At 48.9% G+C, this 25,496-nt stretch overlaps 1 protein-coding gene across 3 annotated transcripts in view; it reads left to right on the top strand.

Annotated features, from left to right (window-relative positions):
• Positions 1-24,710, top strand: part of CACNB3 (calcium voltage-gated channel auxiliary subunit beta 3) — a 39,257-nt gene extending 14,547 nt beyond the window's left edge. For all 3 annotated transcript variants that reach the window (XM_082205961.1, XM_082205960.1, XM_082205959.1), the window contains exons 2-13: positions 5,282-5,404; positions 7,606-7,728; positions 10,376-10,491; positions 11,223-11,275; positions 13,852-13,871; positions 14,914-14,994; positions 15,229-15,287; positions 15,395-15,504; positions 18,059-18,210; positions 19,784-19,879; positions 20,524-20,682; positions 21,260-24,710. In XM_082205961.1, the coding sequence (XP_082062087.1) occupies positions 5,282-5,404; positions 7,606-7,728; positions 10,376-10,491; positions 11,223-11,275; positions 13,852-13,871; positions 14,914-14,994; positions 15,229-15,287; positions 15,395-15,504; positions 18,059-18,210; positions 19,784-19,879; positions 20,524-20,682; positions 21,260-21,574 (1,407 nt within the window). In that variant the 3' untranslated portion in view covers positions 21,575-24,710. The remainder of the gene's footprint in view (positions 1-5,281; positions 5,405-7,605; positions 7,729-10,375; positions 10,492-11,222; positions 11,276-13,851; positions 13,872-14,913; positions 14,995-15,228; positions 15,288-15,394; positions 15,505-18,058; positions 18,211-19,783; positions 19,880-20,523; positions 20,683-21,259) is intronic.
• The last annotated feature ends 786 nt before the right edge of the window (positions 24,711-25,496 follow it).

Below are 25,496 nucleotides of genomic sequence, written 5' to 3'. Positions count from 1 at the left end.
GTGGCGTAGCGTGGGGGGTGCCAGGGGTGCCTGCCGCACCGGGCGCAACATTGGGGGGGGGCGTTTGGCCGGCCCTTCGCAAGACAAAAGTCCATAGGGAAATCTCCGGGACAGCGGGGAAGCGCAGCGCGTCTTCCCCACTGTCCTCGGACCTCCTCCGAAGCCTGGCGGTGGGGCAGAGAGACCTCCTCCCGCCGCCAGGCTTCGGAAGGATGCTCCAAAGGCTGGCGGCGGGAGGAGGGCTCTCCGCCCCACCGCCAGGCTTCGGAAGGCTGCTCCGAAGCCTGGCGGTGGGGCGGAGAGACCTTCTCCCCGCGCCAGCCTTCGGATGGCTGTCCTGAAGACTTGTGGTGGGAGCAGTGGCGTAGCGTGGGGGGTGCAGGGGGGCCTGCCGCACCTGGCGCAACATCTGGGGGCGTGCGGAAGAGACCTGAGTGCTAAAATCCACGGGTTAGGGGGCGCAAATTACTTGCCTTGCCCCGGGTGCTGAGAACCCACGCTACGCCACTGCCGGGGAGGGACGCCACCTTCCCCGCAGTCGAGAGAGGGAAGATCGGAGGCTGCTGTTCTGCCCTTGCGCTGGTTCAGCATGGCGGTTTTTTCGTGGCATTTTGGGTGCCACGCTGTTGGGCGTGGGAAGGGAGGGCAGAGAAGATGGCTTCCGGGAGAGGTGAGGTGAGGGGGTACCCATTCTCCTCCTCCCACTGGAATCTTAGAGAGTCACACTTAGGTGTTCATGTTGTTGTTGTTTAGTCGTGTCCGACTCTTCGTGACCCCCTGGACCAGAGCACGCCAGGCACTCCTGTCTTCCACTGCCTCCCACAGTTTGGTCAAACTCATGCTGGTAGCTTCTAGAATACTGTCCCACCATCTCGTCCTCTGTCATCCCCTTCTCCTTGTGCCCTCCATCTTTCCCAAAATCAGGGTCTTTTCCAGGGAGTCTTCTCTTCTCATGAGATGGCCAAAGTCTTGGAGCCTCAGCTTCAGGATCTGTCCTTCCAGTGAGCACTCAGGGCTGATTTCCTTCAGAATCGATAGGTTTGATCCATGGGACTCTCAAGAGTCTCCTCCAGCACCATAATTCAAAAGCATCATTTTTTCAGCGATCAGCCTTCTTTATGGTCCAGCTCTCACTTCCATACTTCACTACTGGGAAAACCAGAGCTTTAACTATGGAATTGTAGAGTTGGAAGGATCTCCAAGAGTCATCTATTCCAACTCCTGCAATTCATGAATCCTGCCCACAGCCGTCCCTGGGTGGGCTCGAACCACCAACCTTCCGGTTTACAGCCAGACCCACTAACCCACTGCGTATTTTACAATATTGTAAAATACCAAAATAATAAATACACATTTTATGTGTGTAAGGCAGAGGTCAGCAACCTTTTTCAGCCGTGGGCCGGTCCACTGTCCCTCAGACCTTGTGGGGGGCCAGACTATATTTTGGAAGAAGAAAAAAGAACGAATTCTTATGCCCCACAAATAACCCAGAGATGCATTTTAAATAAAAGCACACATTCTACTCATGTAAAAACATGCTGATTCCCAGACCGTCCATAGGCCAGACTGAGAAGGTGATTGGGCCAGATCCGGCCCACAGGCCTTAGGTTGCCTACCCCTGGTGTAAGGTATCCTTCTGGAAGCAGTTGGCGCCAAAATCAGGCATAGGCTGCTGCTATGTTTTCCTTGCAGCTTAGGTTGCAGTCCTAGTTTCACTTTCCTGGGAGTAAGCCCCATTGAATTCCACAGGGTTTGCTTCTGAGTAGACATGCCTACTATTAATCTGTGAAAACTGAAGCGGAAGGGGGATTAAAAGTGCAAACCCCACTGATGAACTACCTCTTTTCTTTTAAAGTTAATGGGGGAAGCAGCCAGGACTTTCAGATTCCCATTTTTTTAAGGGAGGGGGAAATCCTGCATCTCTTACATTGCTGGGCAGAAAGGAGAATTTTGGGAAATGGAGCTTCACTTATTAGAAGCTTCCCTGCTTGTGTCACAACTCCCCCTTCTCCGGTGCAACTGTTATAGAAGTACCTCTCTCACACACACACCACATTTAATGTAGCAGAGGGCGGTGGGGACTTGAGAAAGGTTTGGCCTAGTCAAGTGATGGGGAACCTTGAGTCCAACAGCAATTGGACGGCCACAGGTTTCCTACACTGATGTAGCCCTTTGAACTGTGCTGATGAGACCTTCTTGGGATCTTTCAGAGTCACCAACTGATCCATCTTTTTATTCCCAGAGCTGCTGCTCCACTTATAGCCCACCTTACAGGGCTGTTGTGGAGGATTGCTGGCATAATGTACACAAAGCATTGGGACATTTCAAATACACAGTATTAATAAAAATTTATTATTTGTACCCCGCCCATCTGGCTGGGTTTCCCCAGCCACTCTGGGCGGCTTCCAACAAAGATTAAAAATACATTAAAATGTCACACATTAAAAACTTCCCTAAACAGGGCTGCCTTCTAAATGTCAGGTAGTTGTTTTTCTCTTTGACATCTGGTGGGAGGGTGTTCCTCAGGGAGGGCGCCACTACCAAGAAGGCCCTCTGCCTGGTTCCCTGTAACTTGGCTTCTCGCAGTGAGGGAACGGCCAGAAGGCCCTCAGCGCTGGACCTCAGTGTCCAGGCAGAACGATGGGGGGGGTGGAGACGCTCCTTCAGGTATACTGGGCATTAATAATGGTGGCGGCTGTTTTTGACTTCTAATAGGATGGCATTCCCAGTTGCTTCCCTAGTGACATTGCTGTTGATGTGTCACTTGTTAGACAGACTGAGAAACCCCATCTCCACCTTTAAGGACAAAGCAGTCAGGTTGTCAGTGGCTGCCCAGGTCACATCCTCATCCCTTCTTTACCTGAACCCCCTCTGTTTTCCTTCTCTGAATTCCAACCTTGCTTAGATTGTAAGCTGTTTGGGGGCAGCACCACCTCCGGCAGCCTTTTCTTGTTCAGTATTGTATGCACAGAATTTGTTAAGCTGATATAGGCAGGCCCCTTCCCTCAAGGAATTTGCGCGTGAAAACCAGCCAAGGAGAAGATAAGACAAGGCAGAGAGAAGTGGGAGCAAGGAAGGGATGTGGGCAAAGGCAACTGATGTGATTGAAGCTAGAAATGGGGACTCATCTGGGTTTCCTGAGGGGAAAGTAGGATTTGAGGAGGGATTTGAAGGAAGGAAGATAAAATATATGACGTGTCGTGGAGAAATGGGAAAGGAGAGCTTGGCTGCCATAGGAATAAGATTTTAGGCAAACCAATAAATACCAACAGCACCAATGATGTAATTTAGCATTTATGTAGCATGTGTCTGGTTTCTAAGGGCTTCTCTGAGAAATTATTACAATAACTGCCCTGTAGGGGATGCCAGTATTATTGTCCTTGTATTGCAGATGGGGGGGGGGAGCAGGCTTCACCTGTCTGGAGGGCGCTAGATTGGTAAAAGCTGACTTAGCGAATATGTGACGGAGGAGAGAAGGGCCTGAGGAATGAGGGACTTTTGCCATCTTTTTGTGGTGGGCCCTGCTCCTGTACCTTTAAGGACAGTCGGATACCCAAGCATGTAGAGTTGGTGGTTTCCTGGGATAAAGGTGCACGGTGGGAAAAGCTTCACCCTATTGAGTTGGATGGGACCTCTGAGGGTCATCTGGTCCAACCCTCTGCAATGAAGGAATCTTTGGCTCAACCTGGGGCTCGGACCCACGATCATGAGATTAAGAGTCTCGTGCTCTACTGACTGAGCTATCACAGCAGTTCTGGTGAAAGTATAGGAGCAGTCCTGGTGCAAAGTAAACAACACAGCTGCCACCCTGACCACGGAGCTATTCTATACTAGAACAGAACTTGCTCTGACTTTGGGACATAGTCTTACACTGAGAAAGACCACTATTCCACCAACTCAGTACTGCCTGCCCTGACTGGCAGGGGCTCTTTAAGATGTCACCAGGGTTATCTGCCATCCCTACTCGGAGATGATGGGATTGAACCCACAAAGCAGATGCTCTACCACTTCCCCTTATGTGCTCCAGCTTTCCCTATTTACTTGTCCCTGGTACCTTGGCTGCCTGCATTTTGCCTTTGGGGAGATTTGGGGATCTAAAGAAATTCCCCACAAGCCGTGTTAGGGTTCTTGCACAGTGCGCAAACTTCCTTTGCGCCTCAGCCATGCTGTGAACATTTCCTTGAATGCATCTGAGTTGCAGCCGTTCCACAAGTCTGACTATATATCTTGAGAAAATAAATGCTATAAAATATTGTTTAGGTTGCTGTTTTAAACAAGGAGATTTTTATTTTTATTTTGCTTTACTAATAAGCTTTCATCCAAAGCCAGCACAAAACAGGTGATTGCATAGGAAATAAATATAGCATACAGCTAAGAGCCTTCAGCAGTGTATAATAGTGTGTGTGTATTGGGGTGTGGGGAAGCGGGTAGCCTTCTGGCAGTGATTTTTAGTTCAAAGACAAGTGTGCTGTAATTATACAAGAGTGTCCTCTTTTTCCGGAGAGCCGTTGGAGGGTATCTAATTTGAATATTAAGGCTGCAGTCTTATATACTTCTGAGGAAATGTTAGCTGAGGAACAAGCTTTAAGAATTCTGATTTAACATCTCCACCATTGGCGTTGTAAAGCATCTACCAATTGTACCAGCCTTCCCCCAACCTGCTACTTTCCAGATCTTTTGGACTGTGGCTCCCACCAGCCCCACTATTTGATCCTGGAGCTGATGGGGTCACGGCTGCGCTGGCTGGAGCTGATGGAGTCGTAGTCCAAAACATCTGCTAGGCATCATGTTGGCGAAGGCTGGACTATAGCCTATTACACCTTGAACAGAATAGTGCCTTAAGGCGCTATAGTTTAGCACTGTAGCTTCTGATATGGCTGGCCCACTGTATTGACCCTGCCAGGGAAACCTCAAACATCACAGGGGGGGGGAGAGGTTAATATGTTATTTATCCTCTCTTTCTTCCATCATGGAACTGGAGGACATATGCATGCGGTTTCCCATCTGGTCTCCCATCCAGACACACATCAGATCCACCCCTGCCGAGCTTGGCAACTTGCAAGGCTCTCAGCCTAAAAGTGCGTGGAGTCCAAATGCACAGGTTATCAGAATTCAGTGTGAAACTGTGCGGCTGAGGTACCTCTCCTTCCAGCGGCCATTACAGAAAGAAAAGTCCCATCTGGGAGAGAAGCTCCGGCAGGCCTCCTCAAATCAGGCTGCATCCTGACTTCCAGTATGGCCAAATCCCTCACCTCACTCGAGCTTTGAACCTTTTCCTCAGGGCTCCGCTGATTCGTACACCAGCCGCCCATCGCTGGACTCCGACGTGTCGCTGGAGGAGGAGCGCGAGGGGGTGAAGCGCGAAGTGGAGAGCCAAGCTCAGCAGCAACTCGAGAAAGCCAAGGTACTGGCAGGGGGGGAGGGTACGCCAGCCTTGGTTTCAGCTAAGCAGATGTTGGGTGAGGACCTCTTTGTCCACGAAACAGCTTCCCTTGGTCCCCAGCAGCTCTGAATGCAGGGAGGCAAGCTGTGGCCTCCCATATATTTTGGTACCACAAGTCCCATCGTCTCCAACCACTGGCCATGCCGGCTGGGACTGATGGGAGTGGGAGTCCAAGACAACATCTGAGGAGCCATAGATTCCCCAGCCCTGCCCTGGGCCAGGAGGGGTGGACTGTAAGGAGCAGAAAATAATCGTTAAGTTTTATGTAAACATCATACTGCTTTCTCATGAACATTCTGGAAAGGACTAGTGCATTTCCAATCTGCCTTCAGAATAACGGCGCCTCAGCTCTCCCCCAAACAGTGACCTCAAAAAGATCCATGATGACGGGGGTGGGCTGTTCTTCAACGACTTCTTGGTGGCCCCACATCTGCCCTTCATTTTGGCTTCTGAAGACCACAGAGAGCAGGGGAGTGAGCAATTTCTGGCCTTCTGCTCACTGGTTTCCATGACTGCAGTTTCTTCTCCTTTCTGTAGATTACAATTGATGTAATCCTCACCCGTGTGTTCCAAAGGCATCATACACAACACACACAAGCCAATGGGGTGGCATTTATTAGTGAATAAAAGAGAAACGGGCTACAATCCAGTATGGGATGGAGCACATCTGGGCTGCCCTGCGTGTTCTGTTGCTGCAGCTCATGACTACACTAAGGGCCAGGCTAGATATTACAAAGCAGATTCAGACAATAGTTTCCTGATCGTGGTTGTTGTGTATTTTTTTTAATAAATAAAAAGCACTGTGTGAGGCTGTGGGTTTGCTCTGAGGAGTAGGGTACGGAGGGGTTGCTTTGGCCTTCCTACTCCTGCCATTCTCTTGCTCAAATTTGCTTCCCACAACTGTTTTTGTCACTTGCGCAAAGGAAGCCTGGGAGTCTGAAGACTGTTAAATGTAATACTGGATTTGGCCTCATAAATCACTTTTCTATATAATCCATATTACATTAGTTGTGATACATGTATGATATCATGGCAGTATAGGTTGCCCTCGGTTCAAGTCTTGCTGCAGCCAGGAACTCACTGTGGGAATGTTCAGGGAGGCAGGAGAGGATATATTGTTTGAGTATATCCTTCCCAACTTGTGTTAACAAGTTCTACAGTTTAGCAGAGTAACATTCCCCTTTTAAACTTTCACAGTGGATAGGTTTGCCTGGCTTGTATAAGCCTCTAAAATAAGTTTCCTGGTAATTCCCCTTTATTCCCTCTTAAAAAGAATAGATACGACACAGTCTTGTATAAAAATATAAAAGAGTTTATTCACACGTTCTGTTCACAGATGGATCCCAGAAGGCAGACTTAAGTTACAAGATATATATACGTGGAATCTATCCCATAAGGAGATAGTTCCTTTGTCCTCTCTTGTCGGGAAGCCAAGAGAGCATCTCAGGCTAAGGAGATGTTGCTTCTTTGAGGAATGGAGTCAGAGAGAGAGATGGCTGCATCCCCTGTGCTATTTTGTTACCTGCACAGGTGAGGTCACGCCCACCTCTGGTCACATGTAGAGGAAGTCTGTCCCAGCCCAGGAGGAAACAGGAAGTTCCGACTGGCTGGTCCAGACATTCCCCTTTTTATGTCCACGTTAGGAATGCTGTATTTGACTGCTCTGTGTTTCACACCCCACACTCACGAGACAACCCCCTCTCCTTAAGTTCCCCTTACCTGCAATGTGTGAATCTACTTTATAGGGCTGTTGCAGGGATTGCATATAAAGTGTTTTAAACACCTACAAGAAGAGAGACCATCAGTGGGTTCTCTAACCAGCGAGAGCGGGAGCAGGTGTGTGGAAATGTACAAACTGAGTGAGCATCCTGAAGTCCTTTCCTCAGATGACTCCAACAGCCAAGTCAAACCTTGTTCAGTCTAGAAAATTTTCTAGAGAACTAACAAACCTCATTAAGGGGAACTTTTCCTTGTCTAGCTTCCTCAGTGGAGGGCTCCATGGCCCTTGGCCCTTGCCCCATCAACTGCCCTCGCTACCCTTTGGAACTGGGCATAATCCCGAGAGTGACGGATCCTGCACATTTGTTCTTGAGAGGGAAGTGACGAGGTCCCATCTGACCTGGCGCTAACAGGCTCCCTCTCTGATTTCTTTTCCTCCTCAGAACAAGCCGGTCGCATTTGCTGTTCGTACCAATGTCAGCTACTGTGGGACGCTGGATGAGGAATGTCCTGTGCGTGACTCTGCCATCAACTTTGAAGCCAAAGACTTCTTGCACATCAAAGAGGTGGGGCCTGGGTGGAGATGGGGAGAGGGTGAAGTGTTTTCAGCAACAGCTTGCAGTTGTAGTACCTCTTTTTCCTGGAGGTACGATGCTGAATCGGGGGAGATTCAGGGCGGACAAAATCAGTACAGTTCACACAGAGCATAGCTAAACAATGGAATTTGCTGCCAAGAGATGTAGTGATGGCTGTCAAAAAGGACAGCTTTAAAAAGGAATTTGACAATGGACTATATGGAACTGGCGGAAATGACTGGCAGAATCCGAGACCAGGGAGAAGAGTCGGTGGAAGAAGATTGGAAGAAATTTAAAGACTATCTTCAGAAATATTGTAAAATTAATGAATGTTAGAATGATGCTGGATAGAAACTAAGTGGTCTTTAGCTGTAATGCTATAAGAGAATACGAGAAAATGGTTATTAATAGGTAAAAACTTAATGTTATAATATTTTAAAATTGAAGATTAAGATGATTGAAGAGGGGAGGGATTTGCTGAATTACAAATTTGAATTGGAATACAGAAAAGGGAGGCGTGAGGAGGTCCGGGAAATAGGCAAATGAAAATATGTGATGGAAAGACTGGTGTTTTTTTTTAATCAATATTTTATTAAGTTTTAACAATAAAAAAGTTCAGAAAAATACAAAAACAAAGAAAATACAAAGTTACAAAATACAAAAATACACACTTTAAACACAAAAAAGAGAAAAGGAGAAAAACACATATAGAGGAAAAAAAAAAGCAAAAATTCCCTCTTTCTTAATTTCATCTTTAGTTAACTTATTTTCCTGACTTCCTCACGTCTCCCGTTCTTGTATCCCATTTAATAATTATTTCAGCAAATTCGTGTCCTGTTAGTTTATCTATTATTAATCCAATCTTACATTTTACCTTGTTGCTAGAGCCCCTGCAATTCATTTCAATGTCATCAGCATTCAAAAATTTTACAGTACTTCTGCAAATAAGTTTTTAATTTCCTCCAATCTTCTTCCACCAACTCTTCTCCCTGGTCTCGGATTCTGCCAGTCATTTCCGCCACTGAATTGTTTTTAACTATTTTTATTTTGTATCTTTCTTTTTTTCTCTTCTTTTTTTTGTAATTTTTTGAAAATCTCAATAAATATTAAAAAATAAAAATAAAAATAAAATAAAAAGGAATTTGACAAATTCATCGAGCATAATGGCTACTAGTCTTGATGATTGTGTACTAGCACCAAATTCAGAGTTGACATGGCCACTGTGGAAGACAGGATACTGAACCAGATGGGCTAAATTTAGACTGGATTAGTGCTGTTTTTGTTGGTATCTATGGGTTAAAGCCTCAGCGCCTAGGGCTTGCCGATCGAAAGGTCGGCGGTTCGAATCCCCGCAGCGGGGTGCGCTCCCGCTGCTCGGTCCCAGCGCCTGCCAACCTAGCAGTTCGAAAGCACCCCCGGGTGCAAGTAGATAAATAGGGACCGCTTACCAGCGGGAAGGTAAACGGCGTTCCGTGTGCTGCGCTGGCTCGCCAGATGCAGCTTTGTCACACTGGCCACGTGACCTGGAAGTGTCTTTGGACAGCGCTGGCCCCCGGCCTATAGATGTGAGATGGGCGCACAAACCCCAGAGTCTGTCAAGACTGGCCCGTTCGGGCAGGGGTACCTTTACCTTTACTATCTGACTTGGGAGACAATGGATTGAGCCTCTGGGGGGGCGAAGTTAATAGCACCGAAGTGACCTCCCTGGTGCATATGGTGGTGTATGGTGGTCCTGGGCTGCACAGATGACAAGGACCGCCCCCCCCCAATGTCGTCCAAACACAAAGCAAAACAAGACATTCGGTACCAGCTTGGCAGAAGAAGGCTCACAAGGCGCCACCCAACCGTTTTAGGAACTTCACTCTGGATTTGCGTAGGGTACCATTCTTCTTCTTCCAGAGATATCCCCCAAGGCAGCGAAGGTTTAATTTCAGTTTTCCTTCTCCTAGATGGGATGCCTTTCCAGGTGAATGAGCCCCATCTGCTCCTCACTTCCTCTGCAGTGCTAGCATCGCATCTATTAAATCCTGCCGATTCTCTGATTGCTACAGCCAGTGGTCCTTCTATCTGATATGTGACTTGAAATCTGGTCATAGCCTTCTGGTACTGAAGGGTCAGATCTTTAGCTACTGCAAGATTTATAGATGTTGGCTTGGTTTTTGGTTTTTTAAAATTAACATATTGTTACTCATCTTGAGGATTCAAAAATAGTAAAAAATATATAAGTTCTAACGTCAGTTGTTTACATGAGTAGTTTAATAAGTGAGAGATACTTCTCATTCCCTTCCTCTTTTTCTATACAGTGGTACCTCAGGTTACAGATGCTTCAGGTTACACACACTTCAGGTTACAGACTCCGCTAACCCGGAAATATTATCTCGGGTTAAGAACTTTGCTTCAGGATGAGAACAGAAATTGTGCTCTGGCGGCCCGGTGGCAGCAGGGGGCCCCATTAGCTAAAGTGGTGCTTCAGGTTAAGAACAGTTTCAGGTTAAGAACAGACCTCCAGAACGAATTAAGTTCTTAACCCGAGGTACCACTGTATATGGTAGGAAGGTGTCTTTAAAGGGTCTGTGGCCCTACAGATCTGTGAAGCCTTAAGTCTAATTCATGACCCTCTACCACGATGTCTCTGCAGAAGTACAGCAATGACTGGTGGATCGGGCGGCTAGTGAAGGAGGGGGGAGACATCGCTTTCATCCCCAGCCCACAGCGGCTGGAGGCCATTCGGCTGAAGCAGGAGCAGAAAGCCAGGTAAGAGGAGGGCCTTCAGTGGGTGGGATGGCACATAACTCTGGCTCAGTCAGCCCCACCAGCAAGAGAAAGGGGTATGATGCTTTTCTGTGGTGGGAGGCAGGTTGTAAAACTGGCAGTAGTATGGTGTACCTCTCCCCCCCCCATCTAAGTTCTTTGGTAGCTAAACTCAAACCGCTGTGTGATACTGTGCATGGTTTTTAATATACATGTTCAGGGACACTGATGCTAATTCTAAATTCAGCATCAATGAAGAGCTGCATGAGATGCTAACTTACCGTATTTTTTGCTCTACAAGACTCACTTTTTCCCTCCTAAAAAGTAAGGGGAAATGTGTGTGCGTCTTATGGAGCGAATGCAGGCTGCGCAGCTATCCCAGAAGCCAGAACAGCAAGAGGGATTTCTGCTTTCACTGCGCAGCGATCCCTCTTGCTGTTCTGGCTTCTGAGATTCAGAATATTTTTTTTCTTGTTTTCCTCCTCCAAAAACTAGGCGCGTCTTGTGGTCTGGTGCGTCTTATAGAGCGAAAAATACGGTAGGTCCTGTGAGCCACATTCAGTATACAGCACTGGCCCTTGTTCCATTGAGAAAACTGGACTGTGGGAGGGTGTGCTTTCTTTAGGCAGCTGCTGAATCTTCCAGACTTTGCTTTCCTATTCGGAACAAGCACATCCACACAAGCTTGAGCTCCACATTTCTCTCTCTGACTTTCTCTTTTCTTCCTCAATTAGGCAGTCTGGTAATCCCGCCATCAGCAACAGGCGATCGCCTCCCCCATCACTAGGTAAAACCTTAAATAGGGTGGGGTGTCTGCTGTGTTTCTGTGGGAGAGCTGAATGCAACACATTTTCCCGCACAGAAGCAAGATCCTTGCATGTTTTTGCAGGCAGAAAAGCAAAGCAAAAACACCCACCCACACTCTTGTTCGAAACAATTCAGGTTTGATTTATTTATTTCTTAAATTTGATATACTACTTGTTTGTAAGGGGAAAAAACCCTCAAAGAAATTTACAAAAAGAACAAAACAATAAAATTACCAATATAAACAGTTCGGAACAGCTATTTGAAACATTCAGAAAATAATGAAAATCAACAATAAGCTAAAAGCAGATTAAAACACATATCAGCATTCTACATATTTGGGTAGACTTGCCTAAACATGAATGTTTTTAGCAGGCACCAAAAAGTGAAGGTACTTGCCAGGTGAAAAATTTCTTACTAAATAAACTGACTAAATAAATTTGACTATGTCAAATTGCACCACCTGCTGGAGCCAAAAATGATTTTTATTCTCTTGAGAATTTCACGTGCGGCAAGAGGAAGGCTCCTTGCATATGCTCAAAGACACTCTTTGAAGATATTGTAGTAGAAGAGGCGTTTCCCCTATGCCAGCTCTTTCTCCCCCTTGAGAAACAGAGAGAGACCAAAAAGATCTTGCTGGAGGAGTAGTTAGACAGGCAGTGCCAAAAGGGAAGAGTTGCCTGTCTCTGCCTGAACCCATCCAGACCTTGCATTTGTTAGCCTAGGTCAGGGGTCGGCAAACTAAGGCCCGGGGCCAGATCAGGCCCAATTGCCTTCAGGATCTGGCCCACGGACTGTCCGTGGATCGGCATGGGGATTCTGTTTGTTCGGGCTGCACCATTCCCCCCCTGCGCCATTCCATCCCGCCCCCTCTCCCTCACACACAACGTGGCAGCGCCTCCTCCCTCCCTCCTCCTGGCTTCTCCCCGCCCTGCCTAGAGGAGGAAGGGGGCTGGGCTGAGCTGGCTGGGCGCCATTTTAAGCAGCCCCTCTCCAGAGCCAGCCCTTCCGCGCTGCTCATCTCCCCTCCGCCACTGCCCTGGTGCTCCTATGGGCCAGAGAGCGGAGCGGACAAGCGCCTTCTGCCTACTCACGAGAAGTAGCAGTGGTGGTGGCAGCCCTTGGGAAGATAAGCGCAGCGGCTGGGGTTGGGGGGTTGGGAGGAGGACTACTTGCCCCCCTCGCCTCTTCTTCCAGCTCCCCCCCCCAGTGCCGCTTCTCCAGCCCACCTCAAGGTCTGAGAGACAGTGGACCGGCCCATGGCTAAAATTTTTGCTGACCCCTGGCCTAGGCCCTTATTTGTGTCCCCCTCCCTCGGAGGGAAGTGTAGAAGGCAGCAACAGGAGAATGGTCCTTCTCAGTGGTGGGTCCCTGACCGTAGAATGTTCTCCCTAGAGAGAGGCACCAGGCGACATCACTATCAGCTTTTTTGGTGCCAGACAAAGAGGGGGACTTATTGGTTGGTTGGTTCTTGTTCTGGTTTTTATCATGTATTTTCTGCTTTTATATTTTATTTTTATGTTGTGAACTGCCCTGAGATCTATGGATGAAGCGTAGTATACAAATTTAATAATTTAAAAAATATAAAATTCCTCTTCATCCAGACATTTAGCTTTGAACTGGGCTTATACGGTGTGATGATTCCCCATGCCTGCATTGGGGCTATCTTTTAATAGGGTGGAGTGGGAGATGTCCTTTTCTATGCAATTTCAGGACAGGCTCTTTTAGTCAGTAATGATCTTTAAGCTTTTCGGTGTGTTTTAACTTTTGTATTCTTTTGTGCTTTTATCATTGTAAGTTGCTTTGAGACATGTAGTAAGTGACGAATAAATGAGACAAATAAATAATGCCAAGTAAAACTAGAGCACCGGATTCTCAGTACAGGCGGGGAAAAATAGAGAGTGTTGCCAACCACGCTGGAAGCTGAAAGAATAGAGAATTGCAGTCAAAGAGGGAAACACAGCAATGCATCCATTTGTCTGGATTTCACTTTCCTTAGCACAAAATTTGGATGCGATGCCCTGAGCACCAAATGCTAAATGCTTTTAATGTCATACGTGCAAAAGCCACTGCTGACTTCAAATGTATCCCTTTAAGACAAATTGGCCTAGGCCAGGCATGGCCAAACTTGGCCCTCCAGCTGTTTTGGGACTACAATTCCCATCACCCCTGATGACTGGTCCTGTTAGCTAGGGATGATGGGAGTTGTAGTCCCAAAACAGCTGGAGGGACAAGTTTGGCCATGCCTGGCCTAGGCTTACTTTGTGCCTGCTCTGTCACGTGATTTGGCAAATCAGAGGTTGTTTCAGGGTTGCACAACCGGTGCCACACTGGGTGCCGTGCTGCAGGGGGTGCCACAACAGTGAGGCCAGAGATGCTTTGCGAGAGGGAGGCCAGGGGAGAAGGGGAAACAGGAAGGCAGTCAACCACCCACCCCAGTTCCAACTCCCAAGGGATTAAAGCTCTTAAACTGCAGGGCCCCTTGTCCTCTGTGTAGTCTTGTTCATTTGCTGATACTTCACTGCTGACAACCCCGTATTTTCTTTTTCCCCCAACAAGCCAAACAGAAGCAAAAGCAGGTAAGGACTCAATCCTGGGATGACCCTCTTCTCTGCTGTGTCTTTTCCCTGCTAGCCAGTCCTACAAGCGGAGGACGGGGTGAACTGTGAGGCCATCCTGTCCAAGGCTGCATTTCCAGTATGCCTCTAAACCAAATTCGAAACACATTTCCCCCCTCAGAGAATTCTGGGCACTGTAGTTCACCTCTGAGTTACAATTCCCAGCAATCCTTGACAAACTACAGTGCCCAGAATTCTTTGAGCCCCCCCCCCCCGCGGAATGTGCTTCCAATGTGCTTTGCACATACATGTGTATGCAACCTAACTTTGAACAGAGTGGATTTCATGCTAGAATGGCATTCGAGGTGGAGCTGCCTTTGGCTGGAGCAGCCTGCAGTGATGGGGGTCTTCCCCCCTTACAGGGCCACCTCAATGTGTGCTGGGGGGCATTTTGCCCCATGTAGACCAGGATGCAAAGGCAGCAGGCTTTTTAACCTATTTTGATTGGGCTTCCTCCCCATGCTTAGCATAAAAATGTGAGAGGAGGAGAAGGCTGGTGGCCCGGGTGTCCACAGGAAGGTGGGGACAATTGCTGTCCCTACTTTAGCCATAATTCCTTGATTCCCAGCTTTCATTTAAAAGGGGGGGGGAGTACAGGTTCTATTCTTCCCATTTTTTGGTGAGAAACTAGCTTGCTCTCCCCTTTCAGTGTTTTACTCCCTGCCACCCAGAAAAATGCCCACATGTAGCGGTTTGGGTGGCTGCTGTGGGCGCAGTAGGAGGTGGCAGTGTAGGGCAGAGAAGAGGGGCTGGGGCTGAGCAGGTGAGGCCATTTCCTGTTGCAAGGAGTTCGTAGCTTGTTGATACTGATATGATATTGTAGCAAAGCAAAAGGGATATAGGGGTGGTATCTGATACCTCATCATCCATTGGGATTGTGTATATGCGTTTCCGGTTGAAATGGAGAGAGCCCCCACTTTGTCATTACTGCTCTCCTTTCTCCTACTTTCTGGGCTGCAGAGGAAGGGAAAAGCTGTTTTGTGACACACCCTCCTTTTTACAGACAGAGCACATCCCACCTTACGATGTCGTGCCCTCCATGAGGCCCGTGGTGCTGGTGGGACCATCCCTGAAAGGATATGAGGTATGGGAACGTGGAAGGGACAAAACTCTGTCCCAAACCCACATTCTGAAATATGGCTGTAGCCAGTGCATTTTTGGTAGGGGCGGGGGGAAGACAAGCTGCCAGTACTCATATATTCCTAAAAGTGCTGCGGGTACCAGCACAAAATAGCTCCCATGTCACAAAAAAATTCCTGGCTGTGGTAGTCATTTGACCAGCACCGCTGCCCTCTTGCCCTCTGTCCTTTCTTTTCAGGTGACAGACATGATGCAGAAAGCTCTCTTTGACTTTCTCAAGCACAGATTCGATGGCAGGTAAGGCACTATTCTGAAATGAAGAGCAATTTCGACCCCCACCTGTTGCCTGGTTCCCATGCCGCTAGTGAGTGTTGAGTCTTGTCGCCTGTCATCCTGTCTTTCAGAATCTCCATCACACGGGTCACAGCTGACTTGTCACTGGCCAAGCGCTCAGTGCTGAACAACCCAGGCAAGCGTGCCATCATTGAGCGATCCACTACCCGGTCCAGTATCGGTGAGTCCCAGCAGGTCCCATAAGGGCAACGGGAGTTGGCAGGCGAGCAGCTTGTCTGGCATAGCCATGGCGTTCGTTGGTCTTGCATCCCAGATTCCCTGCTTATAGAAAATGAGTGTGCCAGGGAGAAAGGTCATCTAGATTTTCCTCTTGGTGTGGGTAGATCTCAAGCAACGCTCTTGGATGCAAATTGTGCAAGTTTCTAAGCAGAATTCACAGCACTGTTTCCTTCACAGCCACCTCCTGCTCTTTCTTTCTGCTCACCCATCAGTAGATTTCAGGGTCCTGCTTTGAAAGGCTGCAATCCACAGAGGGCCCTGGGTGCAAGCTCCCTGAAAGCATACAGGCTTCGCTCTTCAAGGATTCAGAAATGCCTGCAGAAACTATTAACTTTAAAACTTGGGGGGGGGGGAGAGATCATTTTGGTTTGTGTATATGTTGCTGTCATGCTCTCATTGATCGTCTGAGCACAACAGGGGAAACACAGTTTTAAAATCTCCTGGGCAGAGACCAGACCTTCAATGTATCCCTATTGGGAACAGGCTGCAGCTCAGTGGTAGAGCCTCTGCTTTGCACACAGAAGGCTCCAGGCATCAACCCCTGGCATCTCCAGGTGGGGCTAAGAATTACCGTATTTTTCGCTCTATAGGACGCACCGGACCATAGGAGGGGGAGAACAGGAAAAAAAATTTCTCCCCCTCTCTGCTCAGCGCCCCTTCAGTGAAGCGGCAGGAGAAAGAGAGCCCCTTCCATTTTTCCTCCCACTTCGCTGAAGAGGTGCTGCGCAGAGAGGGAAAACTGTGCAGCGCCTCTCCAGCGAAGCCTGGAGAGCAAGAGCGATTGGTGTGCACTGACCCCTCTTGCTCTCCAGGCTTCAGGCGGCTATCTGCAAGCCTTCGAAGCACGGCGGGAACTCCTGCTGTGCTCTGAAGGCTTGCGGATAGCTGCCTGAAGCCCCCGGAGCACAGTGGGAGTTCCCTGCGCTCCGAGGGCTTCAGTCGGCTTCAGCGAAAGCAACGCTAAGCCTCCGGAGCGCGGGGGGAGCTCTCCCTCTGCGCTTTGGAGGCTTCGTGATGCTATTGCTGAAGCCAAGGAGCCTTCATTTGCTCCATAGGACGCACACACATTTCCCCTTCATTTTTGGAGGGGGGAAAGTGCGTCCTATAGAGCGAAAAATATGGTATCTGCTTGTCTGAAACCCTGGAGAGCCACTGCCAGTCAATGCAGACGGCACTGAGCTAGATTATCTGTGCCCTAATGCTGTTTTCTTGCATGATATCTGTGCTGTTATAGTTGCACATGTGGGAATGTGCTTGCGCAGAATGCAGACACAGTGTGAAAGCGTCATGTGGCTGCATCTCAGTGTCACCCTGTAAAAATGAGTAACATTAGCAGAATTAAAGGTGTTTTTCCCCTCCTTACGTTGACATTGTACTATAAAACTGGATCCTGTCAGTTCACCTGAAGCAGCCTCCTCATTCTCCTTGAATGTACCCGGTGTCTTGCATTTCACCGCTTCCTGCAGGAGGCAACACACTGCTGTTATTTATATACCTCTCACAGCATTTTCAGAATGGGTTCCTGCTCATTTCCCAAGCTTACAGGGAAGGGTAATAATAATCTCAAAGACCTACCAAGTCTGAAAAGGGACAATTATTTTTTTAGAAACTGGTTTCTAAGTGGGATAGTTATTTATTTCATTTTCACTTCTGGAAAACAGGTTTTGCAGGGCATTGTATTGCATAAAAAACCTGCACAATTTGCTTGACTAGAAGTAATAGTGGGACAATATAATAATGAATGAACCATGCATTTATATAGTGCTTTCAAATGTCCAAAACACTTCAGATGTGTTACCTTGTAATCCTTGCAAAACCCCTGTAGGATAGGTCAATCGAATTGCAGATAAAGGCTGGGGGAAAGTAGGAAACCTTCCCAATGTCACCTGATTAGTCCTTGGCAGATTGGAGGATTTGAAATAAGGAAGTTCTGGAGTGTAGCTCCCTGTCCCTTACAGGGCAGTCCTATACTTGTCTACTCAGAAACTCTGTCTTCTGAGTTTAATGGGACTTACTCCCAGCTAGGATTACATGTGATTGACTCCCATCATCTGGAGGTCCACAAGCTCCTGTCCCTGCGCTGCACCCAGAGAAGGGCCCTGCCATTGGGCAGAGTGAGGAAGCTGGCTGAGGCAGGAGATACTGCTGTGACAATGCCCAAATGATGAGACCTGTCCTCTGAACCTGTCCTGCTATCCTGCTATCCTAACTGAAACTTTCACCAATGCTACATCCCAGACACTTAGGGTCTAGAGACCTGAACAGGCAATTATAAATCCTTTTAGAAACAAGAAGGAAGCTCACCATAAGTAGTTCTTCCAGCCTAGAGTAAAAACTGTAGTTTCAAAGGTGGTGAGGAGCTGTGGAGGTGAGACTCCAGGGAGGCAAGTGTGTGTAGATGCCAGAGAGATGCCTGAGGAAGGAGGCAGACACAGCCTTCTTTCCTGCCTATTCAAAGGGGCGTCCAGCCAACTGTCCTTCTGCTTCCTTCACAGCTGAAGTCCAGAGCGAGATCGAGCGAATTTTTGAACTGGCCAAGTCGCTGCAGCTGGTTGTGTTGGATGCTGACACCATCAACCACCCAGCACAACTGGCCAAAACTTCGCTGGCCCCAATCATCGTCTACGTCAAGGTCTCTTCCCCAAAGGTAAGCAGGGGAGGAAAAGGCTCCTCGGAGACAAAGGGGATTCCTCTGAATCATTCTCAGTTTTTCTGCCCTTTCAGCTCTCCCAGCTGTGTTTTCTGCTATCCCCTAGTTTTGCAGTGGGAGATGGATTCCTCCCCTCTCTAGGCTGTTCCCCAGCTCACTAGGTAAGCTGGTTTCTGCTTAGTTTAATTTATGCCCACCCCACGTTTTCTTGAATGGGCAGGACCATGTTCAGAACAGGGGTAGGAGCTTAGAGTCCCCCAGATGTCAAATATTAAGCTCCCCCCATCCTTGACTATTGGGCATGCTGGCTGGAGCTGATGGGAGCTGAAGTCCAGCAATGTTTGGAGGGCAGCAAGTTCCACAGTCCTGTTTTAAAACCCTACCAAAAGAGTTATATATACCCCCCTCCCTGAAATCCCCAATTTGCAAAGTTAGCATTTTAGCTCAGGGTTTCGTTTCTGCTAGGACAGCCAGATTGCAACCCAGAGATTCACCACCGCTGCACCTTGAAACCCAACTCTGACTCTGCATGTTGTTGAGAAGGAATCCAGCTGTGCTGCCCAACAGGTGCCAGTGGGGGAACGGGGCAGTGAAGTGGCACAGCACTCGATTTAAGGCTGTGTGGCTGGTTCCCCCACACAGGGCGCTGAACTGAGGGGTGCAAAATTATAATCATCATCATCATTAACATACCTATATTTATACTGGTGCCTACTCAAAGTACCAAAAGGAATTATTGTGAAAATAAGAAACTTGAGGTGGGGGCACCACATTTTCTCCTCACACAGGATGCCATATTACCAAAGTCCACTCCTGGTGGCAGGTGAGGAGAGAAAGTTGCTGCTCTCTTACTCTGGATATTTGAAGATACAGGGGAGGTCCCTGGCCACTCTAATTCCAGCTGCTGGGCCAAAGAAAAACACAAGGTTGGCTCACTTTCCACACCGGCGCACAACCCTTTTACCTTTACTATACACAGAAGGTCTTCTCTTTAACCAAGATGGTTGCCCAGGTCGAGCTTCGTGCTGTAGGGGACGGCAGCAATAGTACATGGGAAATGTGTGCTTGGCTTTCCTGGTGTTTCCTTTTTTCCCCATATGAGGTTCAGTTGTTGGGTGGCCGTGGCAACAGCGGGAACTTTCCCATTGAAAATGTCAGTGTTAGGTGACCCATGTAGCATGCAGTCTTCCCATGAGAGTGTGTGGGATTAATGGTACTCCCATAAACCATTTAGGATTACAGGAAGTGTCATAGCTCAGTGGGAGAGCAGCTGCTCTGCATGCAGAAGGTTCCTGGTTCAATTCCACGCATCTCCCTGTCTGAAAGCCTGGGCTTCCCTGCTGCCTCTTCTAGCCCCATGGCTCTGCCAGTTGGTGGCTTCATAAGTTTTAGGAGCTGCAGAGGTGGAGGGAGGAGGCTGAGAGAAACCATGTGATAGTTTCACAGTAAATTCTGCTTCACAGCTCAGTCATCTCAGCCAATGCCCCCCTCCTGCCCGCTTTAGGTGGCCTGCTGGGAGGCTTCCAGCTCTGTAGCTGTGTCCTCTTCTAATTTTATTTTTTTCTGGAAGGTGCTGCAGAGGCTTATCAAGTCCAGAGGGAAGTCACAAGTGAAGCATCTCAACGTGCAGATGATGGCAGCTGACAAGCTTGTGCAGTGTCCTCCGGTGAGTCTGTCTGTCTGTCTGTCTCTCTCTGTGTGACATGCCTCTGCCTTGCCCTGGGCTCTGTCTGGCTCTTCACTTTCCTTCTGTGCCTCCTGTAACTTGACTTCCTCCACGCGGCACCTCCTGGTTCTGCTCTTAATGGCAGAAGGAACCCCAGGCAAGTGCTTTCGCCATCGATGGCCACACCCTTTCTTTTAAGAAACTGATGTGAAGTCATCTCATATGGTAAAACATGCCTTTGAGCATGTGCAGAGCGCCTTTCCCATGCCCCTGAGCAACCTGAATCTGGCCTTATGTGTTTAGAATTCAGGAACATCTTTCCAGGACAAGTGGCAGAGATTCCTTTGCAGAGCTTTTTCATCTAGAAATTAAGAAGTGCTCCTGCCTCATTTAACAAACAACCTTAAGATTGCAGTCCCCCATCCTTAAATTTGGGGGAAAACATTTAAAGGTTGGAGCTGATGGTGGCACTTCTGTGCCTCTGCTACACACCATGCCAGGCCGCCCAGTACTTGCTTACGTTCTCCACGCAACACTACAAGCCTCATATTCTGCCCTGCGCTGCCCTCTGTGCCTGGGTCTCTGAGGAACGGATCCCTTTCCCTCCCTCTTCTCACCCTTGCGCCTCATCCCTTTCCCCCAAGGAACTCTTTGATGTGATCCTGGACGAGAACCAGCTGGAGGATGCTTGCGAACACCTGGCAGATTACCTGGAAGTATACTGGCGGGCAACTCACCACCCTGCGCATGCTGCCGGCGGCCAAAACCTCACCACACCTTCGACTGCCATTCCAGGCCTGCAGGTACAAATAACCTAACAATTGGGGCAGGGGCAGGGAGCTGTGGTCCTCCAGGTGTTGGGACTGCAAGTCCCATAATCTCTGACTGTTGATTCTGATGGGGAAAATTGCTGGGAGGGGGCGGGTTAGTGCAGAAGCCTCGACCTTATGGCAGGCCAAATAAAATAAGTCACCCTTAAGTGCCACTGGAACTAGCTGTGCGAGATGCAACACAGTTCCATGCATGACTACCATACCCAGTGGGAGTTGCTTCCTGGTACGTTGGCTCAGTGGCGTAGCATGGGTTGTTAGCACCCGGGGCAAGGCAAGTAATTTGCGCCCCCTAACCCGTGGATTTGCGCCCCCTAACCCTAACCCCCAGATGTTGCACCCGGTGCGGCCGGCCCCCCCCCTGCACCCCCCAAGCAACGCCACTGCATTGGCTCAAGGTTGCCATTTTTAGTTTGAATTGTTGCAATGGGATTTAAGTGTGAGTGACTGTAACTGTCTCATGGGCCCTGCCCAGATGCGCTATGCTCCCCCAGATGGCGCTGTGTCCTTGGGTGCTTTTTGTGACCCGCTTTATGGTTCCCCACTCCAGAACCAGGCCTCGCTGGGCGAGCGCGGCAACGAACGCTCCCCGGTGGAGCACGACAGCCTGATGCAGTCGGACGAGGCGAGCGATGCCTCCCGCAAGACTTGGACGGCGGCCTCTCAGCGCAGCTCCCGGCACCTGGAGGAAGAGTACTCGGACGCCTACACTGACCTGTACCAACCTCACCGCAACCACAACAGCGGCCTCCACAGCACCAACGGCCACGACTCCCAGGACCGCCTCCTGGAGCGCGAGACAGAGCACAACCACAACGAGAGGAACTGGCAGCGCAACCGGCCCTGGGCTAAGGACAGCTACTGAGGCCTCCTGGCCGGGCACCTCCCGACCCTCCCTAGGCCGGGCAGCCAGGGAAACGGGATAAGGCCTCCTTCTCCTCTCGAGTCACAACAATTGCCTGGTATTAAGCCTTCCTCTCTTCCTCCCCTCCCAGCTCAGCCCCACAGTATACAGGTCCTGCCCTGGTATACAGGTGCTATCCATGGAACCCCAGACACAGCCACAGCTGCCTGATTCCTATACCCAGGACGGGTGGAATCTCTCGCTCACCTTTGCTTTGGGTTAATGAGGGCCACAATAACGTCCTTGCAGGGTAAATTCCATTGGTAGCTTCTCATCCCAGGTCCATTGTTTTTTGGGGGAGGGATTTGGGCTTCGGGCATCTCCAGGAGAGAGGCGATTGCGTGTGTGTGCACACAAAAGGGGGTGGAGAAAGGGCTGCGATTCTCTTTTTCTGACTCCAGGTGAGCAGGGCTAGTGTTAGGACAAAGGAGGCTTAGCAGGGAGCAACACCAGGATCAGTTTTCCTGGTAAGACGGAGTAGATGGATTACAAGCGGAAAGACAAGATTGTGGGCTTTTGCTGAAAGGGCTTGAGGGTCATTCTCATGCTTTGCTGTAGGCCAGTTCAGAAGTAATATGATTGGGGTTGCTGAGGAACACGGATGTCTGCTGTGGGAATGGGTGTGGTCTGTGAGTAGATTTTCAGATTTGCAGTTGCAGCGGGTGAAGTCATGACACCTGAGCTTCGTGGCATTGGCAACTGTTTGTGCAGGTGCTTTGATGCATCACACACAGCCATATGCAGCAGTTGGGGGGGGGGTGGGTCTAACTGTCCCCTGGGCTGATCCACTTCAAGTTGCAGGGGTAGAAGAATTGCATAGTTAAACATATTGGAAAGGAATTTCCCTCATATAGAAAATTAGTGTGGAGAAGGCTAGATTATGATGCTTCTTCATGTTTTGTTTCTGTATGCAGGGAGATATATGTATTCAACAATGTGATTCCCTTACCTGTAGCTTAAAGTAGCAGTCTAGAAACAGTTCTTCCATCTTTCCCTCCTCTTCCATTCATGGCAGTGGGGAAATGTGGCATAATCCAAGAGGTGAATGATGGGTTGTGAAATGTCAGACAGTATTCACATGCAGTCATAGAGGCCACTCCACAGCGGCTTTTCCACCTGGAGATGTTCTCCTGATAAGTGGGGTGCTTGTTTTTTCAGCATCATCACTCACAGGTGTGGCTAAGGCCAATAGGAGAGGCCTACGTGGCCTTTTGCCTGACATTGCTCCTCTGAGCACCATGAGATTTGATGCCGCTATGAGCAAAGCCGTGCTCCAAAGTAACCGTAAGAACTGCCCCAAATTCCTTCCTCCTTCTTCCACAGAGCCAGTGTGGTGTAGTGGTTAAGAGCGGTAGTCTCGTAATCTGGGGAACTGGGTTCACGTCTCCACTCCTCCACATGCAGCTGCTGGGTGACCTTGGGCCAGTCACACTTCTCTGAAGTCTCTCAGCCCCACTCACCTCACAGAGTGTTTGTTGTGGGGGAGGAAGGGAAAGGAGAATGTTAGCTGCTTTGAGACTCCTTAAAGGGAGTGAAAGGCGGGATATCAAATCCAAACTCTTCTTCGTCTTCTTCTTCTCTCCCAGTTTGGCTTCTGTGAAGTGGAAGCCCTCCTAATTCCTAGGAACATGAGAGGTAAACTGCACATTTTACACAAACATGTGTAATAAAGTCCTGATATAGTAGAATCATGTCTTGCACACGGGTTAATTTCCAGGGGGTAGCACATAAAGCCGAAATTGTGTCTCGTCAAAACAACCCCCTGGAAACGCCATCACGCAATTTTACCTTCAGGAGACGGTGTGAGATCTTGTGGGGCTGTCCAGGATCTCGCAAGACCTTCTCAGAACCCAATGAGAAAGTCTGAGAGCTTAAAAGCATTTTCTGCCTTTTGTGCGTTTAATTTGTACGAGATCAGCTGGCCAGCTGCCAAGTGCATAAAGCTGCGATCGTCCAAGTTAAATGTGTGCAAGTTGCAATCCTACTGCACTTCAGATATATATATTTAAAGCAGATTTGGGACGGTATGATTTTGGATAGGGGAGCAGCAGGTTGGGCAATCATTTGCAAATTGGCTGCACTAAAAATGCTCTCCCAGCTGCTTTTCCAGTGATGGGGGTTCCAGATCCACAGGGGACGGGTGGAGGGCGCAGGTGGAGCAAGCATGTTTTTTGGTGGGAGGAGAGTACAATTTTGAGTTGGGAACAGGCAACGGGAGAAAAGATGAAGCATTCCTTTCCACCCTTCTGCTGTTGAAAAAGTTGCAGCCTCCGGAGACCAGGGGATATAATATTCAACTTTTCCCCTGGCACAGAAGAGAAGCCTGTAACGAACGAGCAATGCATCTCCTTAGAGCCACAGTCCAGGTGTCTGCTTGCATTGGATCCCCTCTTCCCCTCACAGAGACTCTTCCGTCTCCTTTCAGTGCACAGCCACTCCTCCTCTGTCGAGGAGCTGGTGGGATAACAATCAGTTGTAAAGCCACAACGTGATAATTTTTTATTCTTCTTCTTCACCCTCCCTGGAGTTCTCTGCTATAATTGCATGAGGCCTTGATCTTCCATAGTCTGTCTGGGAGGGGTGGGCGAGTACCAGCCAGCCTTGCTGCTTGGCAGTGATGCCCACACCTGCATCACTCACAGATTCTGTTTTGAGGAGGGAGGCATAGGGCTAGAGCCAACCCCACCCCACCCCCATTTCCTGCTTCCTATCTCATGCACAAGCCCCCTTCCTACCCCAAAGGCCCAGCTGACCTGCCTTCGGTTCTCCCGCCGCCCCTTGCTCCAGGCTCCTCCAGCACTTCACTGGGCAGTGGATGGCAGCTCCCTGCCTTTAAAAACCACGTACACACCTATCAGAAATCAGCCTGTAAATACTGCATGCTACCATCAGGAGTTGTTGAGTGTGTGTCCTACGCCCTGGGCTGGCCGGAGGAACTGAGGCGGCTCCAGGGGCCAGGGATATCCGGGTTCTGTCCCTGCAATTGCCGGTCAGTCGGCCATGGCAAGAGCTTTGTTACTATTCTTTTGTAGAGAGCACTTATTTCCCTGACAACTTGTAAGCGGTTTGAAACAACAAGCGTTTGCTGTTTATAAAACATGGCTGGTCTGTCTTTTTTTAAACGGAATATGACAGGTAAAGAACAGTGGCGCTCAGTGGGTAATCAGTGAGCAGAAATTAATATGCTTTGTATGGTTTATGCACTCTTAAAGGCAATGTGGGTAGGGCCTGCTGTGAACTGGGTTAGGTGTGTTCAGTGTTGACTCACAAATGCGATACTTCTTGCAAAAACCTTCAAAGAGGCTTAACAGCTCTTTACTGCATTGTTTAGTTCTAGGACAGGAGAGGGTTGGGGGAAACCTCAGACCCGGGAGGCAAATGCAAGCCTTTTACAGGCCTCAGGACTCTCCCTAGGCACCCAGCCCAAGTTACTTTTGCCAGGCTGGACATTGCCAGACTGGAATGTGTCTTTGAACTGCAACGATGCCACTCGCTTGCCTGAATAGAGACACGCCTGTTGGTTTTTGTGGAGCAGGAACATAGCCTGCCATACAAGGGGAAAAGTTGCATCTGTTGCTCCACACATTTTTTACTTCTGGCCCCCACCCACCACCAACACGCTGCCCCTGGAACTAAGACTCTCTGCTGTGCCACACAAAACCATCGTTCCTAAGGATTCCTTAAGGGAATCTATGGCACTTAATGTGGTATAGAAAAACACATAAATCAAATGGAAAATCTCAAGAGCTTAGCTGCAGCCCAAAGAAGTTCAGTTGGCTGTAGCTGGACTTGACAAGGCCACACACACACATTAAGCGATTGTCATTTGTGAAAAAGCCGGGCAGGGAGGGAGGCCGTTGACATTTGACACGTGTGCTGATAA

The sequence above is a fragment of the Podarcis vaucheri genome (genome assembly GCF_965113315.1).
Source record: "Podarcis vaucheri genome assembly, chromosome: 2".
NCBI classification, from domain to species: domain Eukaryota; kingdom Metazoa; phylum Chordata; class Lepidosauria; order Squamata; family Lacertidae; genus Podarcis; species Podarcis vaucheri.
This window is presented reverse-complemented; position numbering and strand designations above follow the sequence as displayed.